The 18,340-nt window shown below is 44.3% G+C and overlaps 1 protein-coding gene across 1 annotated transcript in view; it reads left to right on the top strand.

Annotated features, from left to right (window-relative positions):
* The first annotated feature begins 1,192 nt into the window (after positions 1-1,192).
* LOC120928541 (vomeronasal type-2 receptor 26-like) overlaps positions 1,193-18,340 on the top strand; it is a 35,947-nt gene continuing 18,799 nt past the window's right edge. Inside the window, exons 1-2 of the mRNA XM_040339637.1 lie at positions 1,193-1,933; positions 17,812-18,033. Of these exons, the coding sequence (XP_040195571.1) occupies positions 1,193-1,933; positions 17,812-18,033 (963 nt within the window). The remainder of the gene's footprint in view (positions 1,934-17,811; positions 18,034-18,340) is intronic.

Here is an 18,340-nt window from a genome sequence, read left to right as displayed (position 1 = left end):
CTCCCAAGGTTCCTATAGCAGAATTTATTTATTTCTGGTAGATAGACCATTACTGTTTAAATGCACTTTAGCCAAAATCAGTAGTATCTTGTGGTCGGATCACATCTCAGTGGGTCTAACTGTTGGGGATTCCTCCCTTCAGAGCCCCACTTATTTGTGGAGAGCTAATCGTGGTTTACTCAGGTTGGGTCCGGCCAGGTCCTACATTGAGCAACGACTGGTGGAGTTTTTTGACATGAATCAAGGGTCAGTGGCAGACACATTTGTTTTATGAAACGCCCATAAGGCGTATGTGAGAGGTATCATGATTCAGCAGGGGGCGAGGCTTAAGAGGGAAAGGCAGCAGCAGACCATTCCATCTAATCTCCCAGATACAGTAGACTCATTAGATAGGCAAAACATGACTAACCCCTCCCAATTATTGTCGGACCAGATAACACATCTCCGCACAGAACAAAGATCAAGTTCCTGGAGGACTTTGAAAAGGCCTCCAGGAGATTGAAATTAGCTTACTACACTAGTGGTAACAAAGCCGGAAAACTCCTGGCCAGAAAAATTAAAGGGCATAGATCCAAAACCCAAATCCTGCACATATTTCAACCTAAAACTATGATTGAACAAACTCATCCACAGGCGATAGCCGATGCTTTTAGCCAATATTATGGCTCGTTATATAACATTAAGGATGACCATTCTATTCCACAACCAACAGAAAGCACTATCAATGCCTTTCTAGACAAGATCAATCTTCCCAAACTCACGCATGACCACCTTGAGCACCTCAACTCCCCTATCACAGAACTAGAGGTGAAAGGGATTATCCAGTCCCTTCCACTTAATAAATCTCCGGGCCCTGACGGTTATACGGGGGAATATTGCAAGACCTTTCAAGAAATCCTCTGCCCACATCTTTCTAGGGTTTTCGGTTCTGCTGCTGCGTTCGACAGGGTTCACTGGGGATTCCCAGTGGGTGTGCTACACAAGATTGGTTTCAGTGGCTATGTGCTCTCGGCCATTATGTTATTTTACACGCCACCATCAGCTTAAGTATATATAGCAGGAGCACTATCAACCCCCTTTTTGATAACAAATGGTACGTGTCAGGGGTGTCCCCTCTCACCGTTTATTCTTAACTTACTGATGGAACCACTAGCCACGTATCTGAGAACACACCCCCATATTACTGGCTTGGATGTGGGTCCCAGGAGCCTTGTCAAACTACTTAGGCATTATACTGACCTCCAATCCAGATGATCTGGTTGCTGCAAACTATACTTCATTCCTGAAGTCCTTTAAGGACAGGTTACATAAACTAGCACACTTTGAGCTATCCTGGTTTGGTAGATTGGCGGCTTTTAAGATGCTAATTTTGCCCCAGCTTTTGTACATCTTCAGGACCCTTCCAATTCCCCTGCCCAATGTTTACTTTAATTCCTTACAGTCCACTCTCAATAGTTTCCTGTGGCAAGGGAAAAAAGCTAGGTGCGCATTCAGCAAGATAATTAAGAGTAGGACAGCAGGAGGTTTAGGCCATGTACACCTGCAAGACTATTACTTTGCATCTGTGCTAAACCAGCTTAGTCACTGGGTTAATCCAGATTCCAAGGTATTGTGGAAGGACCTGGAACAATTACAAGTACCTAAGGTGAACCTCAGGAATTTCTTAATGACAGTACACCTCAACAAGTCGCTGGACAAAAGATTTGCATCACCTATCTTGGCTTCGTTGAGGGCTTGGGCTCATCTATGTGCAGCGAACAAATGGGAGGGCCCGACAACGCCATTTAACCTTCCTATAACGGCAATCAATAATATAATTCCAGACTTAAATCTTGCTCTGTGGAAGGAGAAGGGAATAATAAACCTAGAAGATATAATTGTAGACTCCCATATGATGACCTTCGAGGCTCTGCAGCAGAGGTACCTTCTCCCAGTAGGTGAACATTATAAATATATGCAGATATCCCAATTAGTTAAAAAGAACCCCTTAATTCTCACCAGTGAAAATAGCCCAATTTTTCCAACAACCACCCAGTAAGGCCAAGGGTATATCAGTTATATACAAGGGGCTTCGGGAAAAGGATACCTTGGTTAAGACTCAGAACATCTTGGCGTGGGAGCGAGATCTTGGGGTAGAGTATACTGTTCAACACTGGGAAAAATCACTAAGGCCCCGTACACACGAGAGGATCAATCCGCTGAAATTGATCCGCGGATCGGTTTCAGCGGATAGATCCGCTGGTGTGTACGATCCAGCGGATATTTATCCGCGGATATATTTCGGGCCGACCGATTTCCAGCGGATAAAAATGTCTTAGCATGCTAAGAAATCTATCCGCTGGAATCGGCTCCAGCAGATCGATCCGGTGGTCTGTACAGACTCACCGGATCGATCTGTCCGAACACATCCCTCGCATGCGTCGTAATGATTCGACGCATGCGTGGATATCATTATATGACAGCGTCGCGACACGTCACCGCGGACGGAATTCCGCGGGGATTTTGATCTCCTGGTTAGTACAATCAGGAGATCAAAATCCGCCAGAGGATTTATCCACGGATACGGCCCGGAGGACCATTTCCGCGGATAAATCCTCTCGTGTGTACCCGGCATTAGATTACAAATCACTTCCACCAAAAGCACCAACTTGTTGGAGATGCATCAGAAGATACTCCTTCGCTGGTATCTCACTCCACACCGTTTATCTAAAATGTTTCCGTCTGCCTCCTCCAGTTGGAGACTCTGTGGGGGAGGGGTGCTCTATTCCACATACTGTGGGACTGTCCAAGAATCAAACCTCTGTGGTCCCACGTGAGGGGGCTATTGGCTGATATTTCACCTATTATTTAGCAACCAAGTATGGCTATCCTGTCCCTGGATCTCGCTTCAACACCTTCACCATACGTAACAGTAGTCTCACACATTTTGATGGCCACCCGCCTCACCATACTTAGACACTGGAAAAACATTCTGGGCCAGATTCAGAGAGAGATATGACGGTGTATCTCCTGATACGCCGTCGTATCTCTGACTTAGGCAGGTCGTATCTATGCGACTGATTCACAGAATCAGTTACGCATAGATATGCCTAAGATCCGACAGGTGTAACTGTGTTACACCTGTCGGATCTTAACTGCATTTTAAAAATGGCCGCGGGGGGCGTTCTCGCTGATTTACACTGAATAATATGTAAATCAGCGAGATACGCAAATTCACGAACGTACGCGGACCCAACGCAGTGTTGTTACGACGTTTCCGTAGCGGTTTTCCCGGCGTATACTTACCCCTGCTTCTATGAGGCGCAGCCAATGTTAAGTATAGCCCGCGTTGATTTTGTTTTTATTTACATCGTTTGCGTACTCCGATTCAGAAACCCGCGCGCCGCAAGTTACGCTCACACCGAAACCACTGATGTCTTAGCGACGTCAGTGGTAGCAATGCACGCCGGGAAATTTCGCGGACGGCGCATGCTCATTTAAATCGGCGCGGGGACGCGCCTGATTTAAATAGTACAATCCCCCTAGCCACGGAATTTGAATTCCGCCGGGGGTTTTTACGATCCGCTGCCGCAAGTTTGGAGGTAAGTGGTTTGTTAATTACCCACTAGCCTCTCAAACTTGCGGCAGCGGAGTTTAAATCACATAGATCACGCGGATCTAAAGATCCGCTGATCTATGTGAATCTAGCCCATAGTACATACAAGATACTTCTCATGCATCTGAAACTAAGTAGAAGGGTTGAATGATCATTGAGGTCCAAAAGTGGATGCATTATTTGACTATGGCAAGATCAATGTTATTTTATCGTTATTTTTTTTTGTTTTAGTTTATTATCGTTGCTTACTATGTTGTTCCCTATTACACAACTGGGATTCTTCGGATATCTGGGTTCGTTTTATGAGCAGATAGATGGGTAGAGGGACTAATTTTCCTTTTCTGGAGCTGATCACTGCGACCAATTAGAGAGATTGTACATGATCGACTATAGCTGGTACCCCGGCTGGGGTGATAATAATGTCCTGCTTAATGTCTTGGTATGCGTTCTTAGATATCTAGGATATTGCTACTGGACAACCTTTTGTATTAACGAACTGTGTTTTTCTCCTTTTTTTTTTTTGTATTACATTTGTTTGTCTCCTTTTCTCTTTTGTACTGTTGGTATAATGAAAACTCAATAAAAACTATTGAAACTAAAGTGCGCCTGTGCTGTTGTCTATGGCACAGGCACAAGTGTCTAGTGTAAATATCTCCTAAACTGTCTAGGTTTAGGAGATATTTCTAGCACCTACAAGTAAGCCTTAATCTAGGCTTACCTGTAGGTAAGGGTTTACAATCACTTTAATGAAGCTATAACATTTAGCAACTCACATGGTTAATCATTAAAATAGGCACATCTATGTATTCAGGCATCCAGGGGGTAAAGCTGTCCACTTAGACCATCCTCCTCACCGCCGGTTCTCACCGCTGTCAGTCTGCAATCGTGACCGGGAAGACTACCCTGCAGTAGAGTGATCTGAAAGCGAGGCTTGAACCGCTCGTGGAGCGCAGTGTGGAAGAGACAATGTAGATGGCGGTGAGGAGGATGGTCTATGTGGACAGCTTTACTCCAGATCCCTGCATACTTAGATGTGCCTCTTTTAATCATCATCCATACGAGTTGCTAAATGTTGTACCTTCATTAAGTGTAACCATATTGCTACACTTAGAGAGGTTGTAAAGTTTGGGCCATATTCTCAGAAGAGTTACGACAGAGTATCTCAGGAAACACCGTCGTATCTCTCTTTTTTGACCCGCGTATCTATGCGAGTGATTCCTAGAATCATTTTCGCATAGATACGCTGTAGATCCGACAGGTGTAAGTCACTTACACTGTCAGATCTTAAATGTAATTCGCCGCCGGCCGCTAGGTGGCGTTTACGTTCAGGTCTCATTTGTGTATGCAAATGAGCCTGATACGCCATTTCCCGAACGAAATCGCGTTGCGTAACCGTCGCTTACATCGTTTGCGTAAGCGTAAGGTTACCCCTGCTATATGAGGGGTAACCTTACGCCAGTCCGACGTATGCCATGTTAAGTATGGCGTCGGGTCCACGTCGTCTTTTCCCGTCGGGTACGTCGTTTTCATAAGTCGTTCTTGAATACGACTTTACGTCAATGACGCACACGTTGGCGTCATTGACGTTTTCCGCCGAGAACTGGAGCATGCGCACTGGGCTATTTTTAGCCCGGTGCATGCGCAGTTCGATCGGCACGGGGGCGCGCTTAATTTAAATATAAGCCGCCCCCTTTGAATTACGCAGGGATACGCCGGGCCTTTTACACTACGCCGCCGCAATCTACAGAGCAAGTGCTTGAGGAATATGGCACTTGCTCCAGTAAGTTGCGGCGGCGTAGTGTAAATGGCTTACGCTACGGCCACGGGAAAACTACGAGAATCTGGCCCTTTGTGTTTTTTCAAGGTGAAAAAACACCTGGCAATCATGGGTCCCCTAGCCCTCCCGTTTTACTTACCTGAGCCAGTTCACCTGCTTGGCGCGTCCCTGGCGTTCTCTTCTCCATGGAGTCTTGGCGTTGATTGGATAGATTGATAGTAGCGCAGCCATTGGCTCCCGCTGCTGTCAATCAAATCCAATGACGTGGGCTCTGGGGGTGGGGCCGAGTCATACACTCGGCATCTATGGTGTATGACACAGGAGAACGCCCACAAGGTAACCCCCCTCAGGAAAGCTCTTCCCAGAGGGGGTTATCTAATGCGGGGAGGAGCCATGAGAGCCACCGTGGGACCCCAGAAGAGGATGTTCCGGGCCACTCTGTGCAAAATTAACTGCATAGTGGAGGTAAGTATGATATGTTTGTTAAAAAAAAAAAAAATACCTGAACCTTTAGTATCATTTTAATGGCACCTCTCTTATCTTTTATACTCAGTTTCTGACATGACGCTACTTGTATATGAAGTCAAAGGCCCAGATTTACAAAGCACTTGCGCCGACGTATCTCAAGATACGCCACGTAAGTGCAAATATGCGCCGGCGTATCTGTGCGCCGGACCCACAAACTGAGATGCGCCTAAAAACAGGCTTCATCCCGCCGACGTAACTTGCCTACGCCGGCGTAGGGTGGGCGCACATTTACGCTGGACGCATGGTGGCTCTCACATTGATCAGCCATTCAAATATGCAAATGAGGAAAATATGCCGATTCACGAACGTACGTGCGCCAGACGCAGTGCACGTAAGTTATACGTCCGGCGTAAAGTTATGCCCCATAAAGAAGGTGTAACTCAGCAGCATCCATGCAAAGGGCTGCACCAGGGAACCCAAGCCGGCGTAATTTACGTTGGACGTGTGTGACTGGGCGTAGATTACGTTCAGGGCATACGCAGTGACCCGGCATATCTTAGGCAGTAGTTCCGACGTGGTTGTGAGCATGCGCACAGGGATGTGTCCACGTCCCGGCGCATGCGCAGTTCGTTATACGTATCTGTCTGGCGTTCAGCCCATCATTTGCATGGGGTCACGGCTCATTTGCATGGCTCACGCCCACTTCCACCTACGCCGGCTTGCGCCTTAGAAACCCAGCGCAGTTTTTGGGAGCATTGGCTTTGTGAATTCCGTGCTTGCCTCTCTGCGCTGCGTCGGCGTAGCGTATATTATTTGCGCTACGGCAGCTTAATGTGCGCCCGCTCTCTGTGAATACGGGCCAAAGTGTATTTAAAAAATTAGCCTGTCTTGCAAAACGCTCTCAAACCAAGTTACTCTCAAACCAAAGTTTTACTGTAATTGGGTCTCTAAGATACAAATTCTGAAAAATACTTATTTTTATTAGAACACACAACAAAAAAATATTAGCTAAAGAGATCTCTGTGTGCCCTTTCCATATTACATATTCTCATATTTTCCTTGTTTGAATAATAATATCCCATTAAAATATTTCCCAACATATCATCCAGATCAATTATCAAGTCAGTGACTCTCGAAAAACGTATCCAACTTTATTCCGTATAACACCAGACGATCGAATATATTTTATTGCTATTATAAAACTTTTGCAGCATTTTGGATGGAACTGGGTTGGAATATTAACCTCATGGGATGGCAGCAATGATGAGGAGGCCCAAGAACTGAGTAAGAGTATGAGCCAACATGGAATCTGCACGGATTTTACCATTAAACTCGGTCCAGATAGAGAAACTTCTTTTCGGGGATTTCAGATTGTTAGTCAATCAGCAGCTAGGGTTGTCATAGTGTGTGGAAGGTTCGCAACAAACTTTTTTATATTTACTTCTCACTCACCATCTGTTATAGAAGAAATCACATTTATTTTCTCACCGTCATGGAGTAGAGTAATTGATCCGCATTATGCGGACTATACGTCAGTCAACTACAGCTTAATTTTTGTATGGCCACAACAAGTATCCTTTAACCTTGATTATTATAAACATGGCGTCAGCTTCTTCAACTGCTTAAATGACCCAATTCTGGAAGATCTTTGGATTTATTGGTTTGGTTGCCTTTCCCCAAACTCATACAAAAATGACTATTTTCAAGAAAGGTTCAATTTTACTGCAAAACATTGTGAAGGTGTAAAAGATGTTTCATGCTTCTTTTCTGTTTTCTCAACTCTGCCTTCTTATACATCTATGGCTGTATATCTTCTGGCCAATGCTATACATTGGATGTACACGAAGGAAAAAAAAACTGAACACAATGGATTTCACAGAGTAAGTTGGATAAAAATGCCTATATTACTATGACCCAGGGTTGGACTGGGACAGAAATTTTGCCCTGGACTTCATCCAGACTGGCCCATTTTGACAGGTCACTCCCATGGTGGCCGGACAACTTACGCACCCCCCTGGCCACCCAAGCCCCCTCTCCCCCTTCACTAGCTGTTCAACTTTATTAGAGTAGAATGGCTGGTACTGGTACTCTTATAGGCAGTACCAGTGGGGAAGCTAGACATTATTTCACCCGGGGCAAAGAATCAGTTCGGTGCCCCTCTTATGGGACAAGATTAGGCAGAAGTGAGAAACTCCCAGGCCATAGCTGTTGAGTCAGCTGTCTGTCCCCTCCCCCCCATGCTCCTCCCCCTGCTTCTTTGTTCCCCCCCAGGTGAGCGCTGCGGGGAGGGAGAGACAAAGGAGCGGAGGGGGGCGGCAGTCCGCTGTCACTGAACCCGGCCCACTGAGCCATCGGCCCACCGGGAAACTCCATGTAGTCCCAATGGCCAGTCCATCCCTGCTACGACCCTACCCTATATTATATAATAATTATGTGAAAGAAAAATTCAGGAAGTGAGATGCACAGCTATCTCCATCCTTCCTTTAATTTCCTAGGCAATCAGGAAAACTGTGAACACCAACATGGTTTTTCTATATAGGTTTTTCATATATTGTATCAAATGGTTGCTTTTTAACCCCTTCAAAACCGGGCTTTTATACCCACCTCCATACCGGGCCTATTCTGGCACTTCTCTTCTACATGTACAAATCATCATTCTTTTGCTAGAAAATTACTCAGAACCCCAAACATTATATATGTTTTTTTTAGCAGACACCCTAGGGAATAAAATGGCGGTCATTGCAACTTTTTATCTTGCACGGTATTTGCGCAATAATTTTTCAAACGCCTTTTTTTGGTGAAAAAAATGGTTTCATGAATTAGAAAATAACAAAACAGTAAAGTTAGCCCAATTTTTTTTGTAAAATATGAAAGATGATGTTACGCCGAGTAAATAGATACCTAACATGTCATGCTTTAAAATTGCACACACTCATGGAATGGCGCCAAACTTCGTTACTTAAAAATCTCCATAGGCGACACTTTGAAATTTTTTACAGGTTACCAGTTTAGAGTTAAAGAGGAGCTCTAGTGCTAGAATTGTTGCTCACACTCTAACGCAAGCGGCGATACCTCACATATGTGGTTTGAGTGATGTTTACATACATGGGCGGGACTTACGTGTGTTTTCGCTTCTGAGCGCGAGCTACCGGGGACAGGGGCCTTTTAAAATATTTTTGGTCTTTTTTATTTTTTATTTTAATTATTTATTTATTTTTTACACTTAAAAAAAAAAATGATCACTTTTATTCCTATTGCAAGGAATGTAAACATCCCTTGTAATAGGAATAGTGTGTGACAGGTCCTCTTTGAGGAGAGATGCGGGGTCAATAAGACCCCACATCTCTCCTCCAGGCTGGAAAGTATGAGATCGTGTCCCCTCCCGCCGCCTATAAGAACGATCAAGCGGCGGAATGATCATTCTTATGGTGCGCAGGATCGCCGCCGGAACGCAATGATATCTGAATGATGCCTCTAGCTGCAGGCATCATTCAGATATCACCGCACAAAGTCCAGGACATCATATGACGTCCACCCGGGATGGGAGATCCCCTTTGTGGACGTCATATGACTATGTGTGGTATTGAAGTGGTTAAATTAAGGCCAGGTTAACACTGGTACGGCAAGCGCTCCGACATGTCGCATGACGTGTGAAAATCAATGTTTCCCTATGGGAGCCATCTTAACTGATCCGACACAAGTGCAAATGCTCCCTGTACTATTTTGGTCCGACTTTGATCCTACTTCAGCCCATTGAATATAGTTGAAGTCGGATCAAAGTAGGATCCTTTTCCTAACTATCCGACTTTTGACATTCGACATGGTGATTACAGCAGCAGTAAGGCTGGGTTCACACTGGTACAACACAACAGTCGTACTACTTTGGATCCGACTCTGCCCTGCGACTTGAAATCAGAAACGCATCCGACTTCAATGAACAGGGATCCGACTTTGATCCCGACAATGCCCTGACTTATATTGGAATAGGGCATGGCATGATGGGACAGTGACGTCATAAGGGGCGGGGTCGCCCCATGCCAATATAAGTCGTTGCACACAGCACACACAGCATTACAACGGGAGAGAGCATTGCGTCAACATCGGAAGAAGAGAAGAGGGAAGAAGATGACGGAGAAGACCGGGTAACCGCTAGAAAATGAGTGGGCAAAAGAGCAGAAGATAGCGGAGGAGCCTGGCAAATGACACCGGACAGCCGGAGAAGAACCGGAGAGCGTGGAGAAGAGGCTGGAGAGAGCGGAAAAGTCGAAAGAGACCCCCGAAGTCGGAAGAGATGCCCAGAGCTGCCTAATAAATTGCTTTAAAAACCTGTGTAGTGTGTTTAATTTTTAACACTTTTTTCCAGGTGAATGGGAAAGGGTTTTGATGTACCCCATACTCATTCACATAGGGTGGGGGTAGGGTATTTTGTACACACGATCGGATGATTCCCCATTGGACATTTGTTGTCGGAAAGTTTGAGAGCATGCACAACGAACATTTATCTGTTGAAAAAACAACAACAATTGTCCGACGGAGCATACAGACAGTCGGATTGTCCGATAAAACACATCCGTCGGACCATTGTTGTCGAAAAGTCAGATCGTGTGTATGGACCTTTAGTTTAACTTCTATGGTCGGGAAGATACTGGAGAGTTTAATAAAATACCACATAAATTAGTTCTTTCTGGAAATAAATATTTTAAGCAACAGACAGCATGGATTCATGAAAGACAGAAGTTGTCAAGCAAACCTGATTTGAAGAAGTTGTCAAGCAAAACAAGTAAAACCTTGGACAGAGGGGTGGCAGTGGATGTAGATTGGATTTTGCAAAAGCATTTGACACAGTTCTCCACACACAACTAATAATGTTGGGCAAACAGTTCGGCCCGAGCATGAGTTCAGGACGAACATTGGCTGTTCGCCCGTTCGGCAAGCAGCCAAATTTTCAGGGCAGTTGACCATTTGTTTGGCCCGCTGAACAACCACAATGCACTTTGCTGCTGAACAGTGCATTGGAAGCCCTGATTGGCAGAAGCAATGAAAGCTTTGCCCAATCAGGGCACAGAGCACTGTCAGAACCCTTATTGGACACAGTGATAATGACTTTGTCAAATCATAGCTCATTGCTCTTAGTCCCAACCCACACTATAAAGGCCCATACACACAGACTTTTTGACAACAACGGTTCGATGGATGTATGCTCCATCGGACAATTGTTTTCAGTTTTTCAATGGCCAAATGTTCGCTGTGCATGCTCTCAAACTTTCCGGCAACAAATGTTGATAGATAACCTGATTGTTTTGGGCTGTCCAACATGTTAAATTGGGCCAGAGAAAAGGCTGATATGGACAAAACACTGCTTAAAAAAGAAACAAGATGGATATTTAGCTTGAGATCTCGTTCTCCAAATGGGCTAAATGAAGGCTTTACCTAACTGCTCTTTGTGGGGGAATATACAGGCAAAAAAGTGTAGCGCTAAATATATGTGACAATTAGAAATGACTGAGGCAAATCTAATACGTGTACCAAAAAATAAATAAATAAATAAATATTCATAAATCGTGAGTCCACAAAACATAGAAGGGACTTGATGATAAAGTCTCTTGATTAATGTGTATAATAAATACTCCAAAATCGGTGAAACAGTCAGAAATAAAGTGATTTGTCTTCATAGGCATATAGTAAAAAAACTGAAGTGAATCCACCACCGAAAACAATTGGAGGCTTACCAGAATCAGTGGACCCAATTAGGCGTATACCTAATGGGTCATACAGGCTTGTCAATGGAGGTATCCCAATTCTAGAGGTATCACGGAAGGCAGGCAGGAGGGATTCAGTGCAATGCAGTAAATGTACCAGGAGGAGGATTAACTCTATGATAACCTTTGGTGCTTAAGGTTTTTGGACACCATGTAAGTGGTTCAAAATCACAGCAAATTGACTTCAAAGTCTTCATCTAATTCTGGATTTCTTGGTTCTTCCTGGTGATGGAAGAAAAAGATTCCATCACCAGGAAGAACCAAGAAATCCAGAATTAGATGAAGACTTTGAAGTCAATTTGCTGTGATTTTGAACCACTTACATGGTGTCCAAAAACCTTAAGCACCAAAGGTTATCATAGAGTTAATCCTCCTCCTGGTACATTTACTGCATTGCACTGAATCCCTCCTGCCTGCCTTCCGTGATACCTCTAGAATTGGGATACCTCCATTGACAAGCCTGTATGACCCATTAGGTATACGCCTAATTGGGTCCACTGATTCTGGTAAGCCTCCAATTGTTTTCGGTGGTGGATTCACTTCAGTTTTTTCACTATATGCCTATGAAGACAAGTCACTTTATTTCTGACTGTTTCACCGATTTTGGAGTATTTATTATACACATTAATCAAGAGACTTTATCATCAAGTCCCTTCTATGTTTTGTGGACTCACGATTTATGAATATTTATTTATTTATTTATTTTTTGGTATACTTATTAGATTTGCCTCAGTCATTTCTAATTGTCACATATATTTAGCGCTACACTTTTTTGCCTGTATGTTTGTATTTACAAAATTGATCTATTTCTGTTGTGTTGGCTGCCATATATATGTTTATTTAGGTAGCGCGGTGTTCTTTATACTTTTTGTATAATTATTTTGTCACGCTTTGTGGGGGAATAGTTCCTAACCAAATTGGCCTCCCCTCTTTTTTTCATAAATACATTTAATTTGAGAGATTATGTGCGTTGTATAATAAATGGTGATGAGTGAAAAGTTTGTCTAGTCCTAAAAAACACAGAGGACTATAAGTGCCAATTGGGGGGGGGGGGGGGGGGTCTCAATGGTGAATAGTTCTTATAGGGATTATTCCATGTTAAAGCATCAGAATGGCCCTCAATAGCATAATTATATTATAGTAGAGAATAACTACTTGGGAAATTTGCAACTCCTTGTTGAGATATTAGAATTGGTCAAAAATAGTATTGTAACGGGCCTCTGCTCGCTCGGTTCCACTCTTGCGACACTCCTCTGCTGCTATTGAATCAGATTGCAGATCACAACGTCTGATGGTTCAGTCATCCGATGCTTTGGATTTGAACTACAGCTATGTGCCATTTGAATCCAGTTGTGATAGCTCAGAACAAACACCAGGCAGGCTGTATGTAAGTTCAAACAGGCAACTCTTTTATTGGATGCACACACACTTTTATACATAGCAGTTTGAACACCCTGCCTTCAACAACCACTTTCCTATTGGTCAATTGTAAAGTACATTGTAGTTATCAATTAGGTCCTCTTGGCCATGCAAATGAGGACTTGAAACAGGGTCAGCAGGGATTGGTCAGATAGCTTGAATAGGAGGACTTATATGTGTAATGACACAGAAGCCCCAGGAGGTAATTAAAGTACATAAACAAACAGTCAAGCAAAGAACAATGCTTTTCTTCCAGACCATGGAACCGTCTGGAGGGGGGGGGGGGTTAGCCTTAAGACAGGGCAGAAGACCCACCACTGTGTAATAGATTTAAAGGAGAAATACTTCAGTATTCCAAGGTCTATGACAATACTCCCCCTGGGAAACAGTCCAACAGCCACAGTGGGACCCCGAACAGGTCAACTTGAGGATGTTGGAAAAGTAGTCTTAAGGTTCCAGGTCTGTCTGCCAGGATAACCCATCTGCATTCCCGTTTTGAGGTGCTGGACGATAATGTTTGGTGAAATTGTACGGTTGGAAAACCAGGCGCCACCTTAGTAATCGCCCGTTCTCTCCCGCCACATCAGCCATATCAAGGGATTGTGGTCCGTCATGACGGTAAAAGAGCGTCCTTACACATAGGGCTGCAATTTCTTTAAAGCCCAGACTAAGAGTGAGTGAGTGAGTAACTTGTATAGCGCAACAAATGCAAACGTAATCGCCTCAAGGCGCTTTGCATCCAGTGTCGTCCTGATCCTTCAGAAGAGGTGGGTCTTTAGTTTTTTCCTAAAAGCCCGATGGTTTTCTTCCAAGCGGATGGTCGTGGGTAGAGCAATCCAAAGCCGGGGTCCTTGGACTGCAAATCTACGTTCTAGGCCAAGGCCAAAGGCCAAACACTCTTTTTCCGGGGTAGCATATCCAACTTCACGGGGTAACAACTTGCGGCTGAGATAAGCCACCGGGTGCTCTTTGCAATCATCATCAACTTGTCTTAGTACAGCTCCCAGTCCGAACATTGAGGCGTCTGTATGAATGACAAAGCGTTTGTTAGGATCGGGTGCCGCCAGTATGGGAGCTTGCGTTAGGGCGGTTTTTAACTGATGAAATGCTGTCTCGGGCCCCGTACACACAACCGGATCTATCCGCTGAAACTGGTCCGACGGACCAGTTCCAGCGGACCGATCCGGTCGTGTGTAGGCCCGAGTGGACAATTGTCCAGCGGATCGGACAGTTTCCAGCGGACCAAAATTGGTTAGCATGCTAACCAATCTGTCCGCTGGAAATCTATCCTTCGGACGTGTTCGGTCGTCTGTACAGACTCACCGGACACGTCCGACCGACCGCCATCCCCCGCATGCGTCGTACTGATTCGACACATGCGTGGAAGCTTTGACCTTCCAGGGCCACGCCCCGCGTATTGTTTACGCGCGGATTTCTGTCAGATGGTGTGTACAACCATCAGACAGAAATCCGGCAGCGGTCGCAGCGGATAGATCCGGTCGTGTGTACGGGGCCTCGCACTCCGGGGACCACAGGACCTGTCTAGGGAGAGTCTTTTTGGTCAGGTCCATTAGGGTTTTGGCTATGTCACTATAGTGACAATACGCCCCGCGTATTGTTTACGCGCGGATTTCTGTCTGATGGTTTGTACAACCATCAGACAGAAATCCGGCAGCGGTCGCAGCGGATAGATCCGGTCGTGTGTACGGGGCCTCGCACTCAGGGGACCACAGGACCTGTCTAGGGAGAGTCTTTTTGGTCAGGTCCATTAGGGTTATGGCTATGTCACTATAGTGGGGTACAAACTTCCTGTAGTACCCTGCTGTCCCTAAATATGCAAGTACCTGGGTCTTGGTTCTGGGAACCGGCCAGTTTAGGACGGCCTCTATTTTTGCAGGTTCTGGCCTCTGCTTCCCAAATCCCACTCTATGTCCCAGATATTGCACCTTAGACATCCCGATATTACATTTGTCTGGCTTTAGGGTCATGTCTGAGGCTCGGATCCTATCTAGCACTATTCCCAGGTGTCTAAGATGTTCCTCCCAGATCTTGCTATAGATTGCGATGTCGTCAACATATGTGCATGCAAAATCTTGCAGACCATCGAGGAGTTCATCTATCAACCGCTGGAAGGTAGTCGGAAAGGCATGTATGTTGGAAAGGCATCACCCAAAACTGGTAAAGGCCGAACGGGGTGATGAAGGCCAACTTCGGAATCGCTTCTGCGTCCAAGGGAATCTGCCAATAGCCCTTACACAAGTCAATAGTCGTCAGATAATGTCCCTGAGCTATTTTTTCCAGTAATTCATCCACTCGGGTCATAGGGTAGGCATCTGTCACAGTACAGTCATTTAGTCGCCTATTGTCCACACAAAATGGGGTCGTGCGATACCGTTTTGGGACTAATACTACAGGGGACTAACTCAAGCATCTCCCTAATCTCTGCTCTCATCCCTTCCTGCACTGCTCTGGGAATCCTATAGGCTGTTTGTCTCAGGGGCTTCTGCCTGGGAGTCTCTACCTTGTGCACAGCTATGTGAGTGTACCCAGGGAGTGCCGAGAACATCTCCTGCCAGTCCTGGAGCATTTCTCTGGCCTGTTCTCGTTCTTGGGATCCTAATCTATCTCCTAGCTGTATATCCTCCACACCCCCGGAACAGTTACTGATTTCGGGAAGCTCCAGCATCGGTATATATTCAGAGTCCCTGGTGGCAGGAGCGCATATGGCGGCTACTGCCTCAGCCCTCTCATAATAGGCCTTCAACATATTAATGTCCTCTTAATTTTTGTGTCTGCACAACCACGTAGGTGATATCGCACAGCTGATTTACCACCTGATAGGGGCCCTGCCAGGAGGCCTGTAATTTATTTTGCTTCAGGGGTTTTAGTACCAGGACTTTCTGTCCGATATAAAAGGTGCAGACTGATCATACCAAACCTTCTGCTGACTCCCACTGGGCCCTCACTATGTCTAAGGGTTCCCTAACCCTTCGCCCATATAACAGCTCAAATGGGGAAAACCCTGTGGACCTCTCTATAGGCAAACAGTAGATGGGGAAGATATTTCTCCAAATACTTCCTACTCTCCACGAAGGCCGGAAGCAGCTGCTTCATGGTCCCGTTAAATCTCTCACACAGCCCATTAGTCTGAGGGTGGTAGGGGGCACTCTGGAGGGGTTTAATCCCACAGAGACGCCAGAGCTGCTGTGTCAGCTCAGCTGTGAACTGGGTACCCTGATCGGACAATATCTCCTGGGGAAACCCTACCCAAGTGAATACCTGCAGTAAGGCATCTGCTACTGTATCAGCCTGGATATTGGATAAGGAAATGGCCTCCGGGTAGCGAGTGGCATAATCCACCACCGTAAGAATATACTTCTTCCCAGTGGCACTGGGGCAGGCCAGTGGGCCTATAATATCTACTGCTATGCGGCTAAAGGGTTATCTAATAATCGACAGGGGTTGCAGCGAGACTTTTGGGTGATCCCCTAGCATTTTTTTTTCACGATCGTGTGTATGCACGGCAGGCTTGACAAGAATCATGTCGAGAAAAACATTGTTTTTTCCATGACATTAAAAACGGTCGTGTATACGCGGCATTAGAGGGGAGACCGTGAACCAGGTCTTCTCATTTAACATCAGTGCCTGACAAATGCTCTTCTGGAAGAAAGGTCAAACATTCCCATAGACACCCTCCTAAACCTTGTGGACGGCCTTCCCAGAAGAGTTGAAGCTGTTATAGCTGCAAAGGGAGAGCCAACTCAATATTGAACCCTATGGACTTATGCCCCGTACACATGATCGGAAATTTTCAGACAGAATGTTGGCTCAAACGTGTGTTGTGTGAAATTCCGACAGCAAAAGTCTTACCAAAAGCTCACATCGGACTTTTCTTGTCCGAAATTCTGATCGTGTGTACGCGGCATAAGACTGGGATGCCATTAAAGTTCATGTGTGTGTAAAGGAAGGCGTTGCAATACTTTTGGTAATATAGTGTGTGCAATGACAAAAAATATGGAATGTATTTGATATTAAGCCACCAGATACTTCTCTTTCCCTTTGGACAGATATTCCCTTTGCACTGCCGAAATTAGTTTTTTTTTTCGTTTTCGTTTCATTTGTTTTTTTTTGCTTTTTTCAGAAATTCGAAAAAAAATGTAATTTTATTTGTTTTTTGCTTTTTTCGGAAATTCAGGAAATTCAAAAATTTGGAATTCGGAAATTCAAAATTTTGAATTTACGAATTCCGAATTTTCGAATTTCTGAAAAAGCAAGAAAATAATAAAACTAAAACAATTTTTTTTTTCTTTGAATTTCTGAAAATAAACAAAAAAAAGAATGAAACGAAAACGTTCTAAAAATTCGGAATTCGGAAATTTTCCATTTTCGATTTTCGAATTTTCGATTTTGCAATTTCGAGTTTTCGAATCTCTAATTTTCAAAATTTAAAATTTTCGAAATTCGGAAAATTGGAAATTCGAAAATCCAAATTTCTGAAAATCCACATTTCCGAACTTCGGAAATTCAAAATTTCGAAAATATGAAAATTCGGAAATAGAAAAATTCGGAAATACGAAAATTCGGAATTAACGAATTTCTCAAAATTCGTAAAAAAAATTATAATAATTTGAAACTAAATGAATTGCAGATGTCTAGATAGGAGTCTTCTGATACTATTTACAGTAAGACTCCCTAGTAACTCGAATGTAACTTTATCTTTTTTGTATTTGTTAAGCAGACATTAATTCCAGAACGTTTATGGTAATGTGTGTTTTTCTGTATTCCATGAAAAGCTGCACAAATATGTGAGAAATCTTCATTACATGGACCGAAATGAAGATGAGCGCTACTTTAATGAGAGAAGGGACGCTTCAACCTATCTTGGTTTACAAATGTGGATTTTTTTAAACAAAACAGAGTTGCTTTACAAAACAATTTCCATTATTCAAGGCCCAGACTTTGTGCCTGTAATGCTTACCAATATGAGTGATCCCGTCTCCTGGAAAAGAGGCAAAGTAAGATTTTTTTTTTTCTATTTATATTGTTTCCTGAGGATATCTCAAATTAGGATTTATCAAGATTTTCTAGCGTTTTTTTTTTTATTATTCATCTGAATATACAGTGAGAGTGATGCCCCTTTAACAAATGCCGACCGCCGCCTGTACTTTTACATCGGCTCACGGCTGCTCAAAGTAACGCATATTTAAGTCACTTAGAATTCTGCTTCGTGACCGCGCCCGCAGGGGACCCGCGAACTCGATGTTTCGCTGTTGTCCCGCGATCGTGTCATGGAGCTGCAGAACAGGTGGATGCCTGTGTAAA

The sequence above is a fragment of the Rana temporaria genome, chromosome 1 (genome assembly GCF_905171775.1).
Source record: "Rana temporaria chromosome 1, aRanTem1.1, whole genome shotgun sequence".
Taxonomy (NCBI): Eukaryota; Metazoa; Chordata; class Amphibia; order Anura; family Ranidae; genus Rana; species Rana temporaria.
Note: the sequence above shows the minus strand (reverse complement) of the source record. Positions and strands in the feature narration are given on the sequence as shown.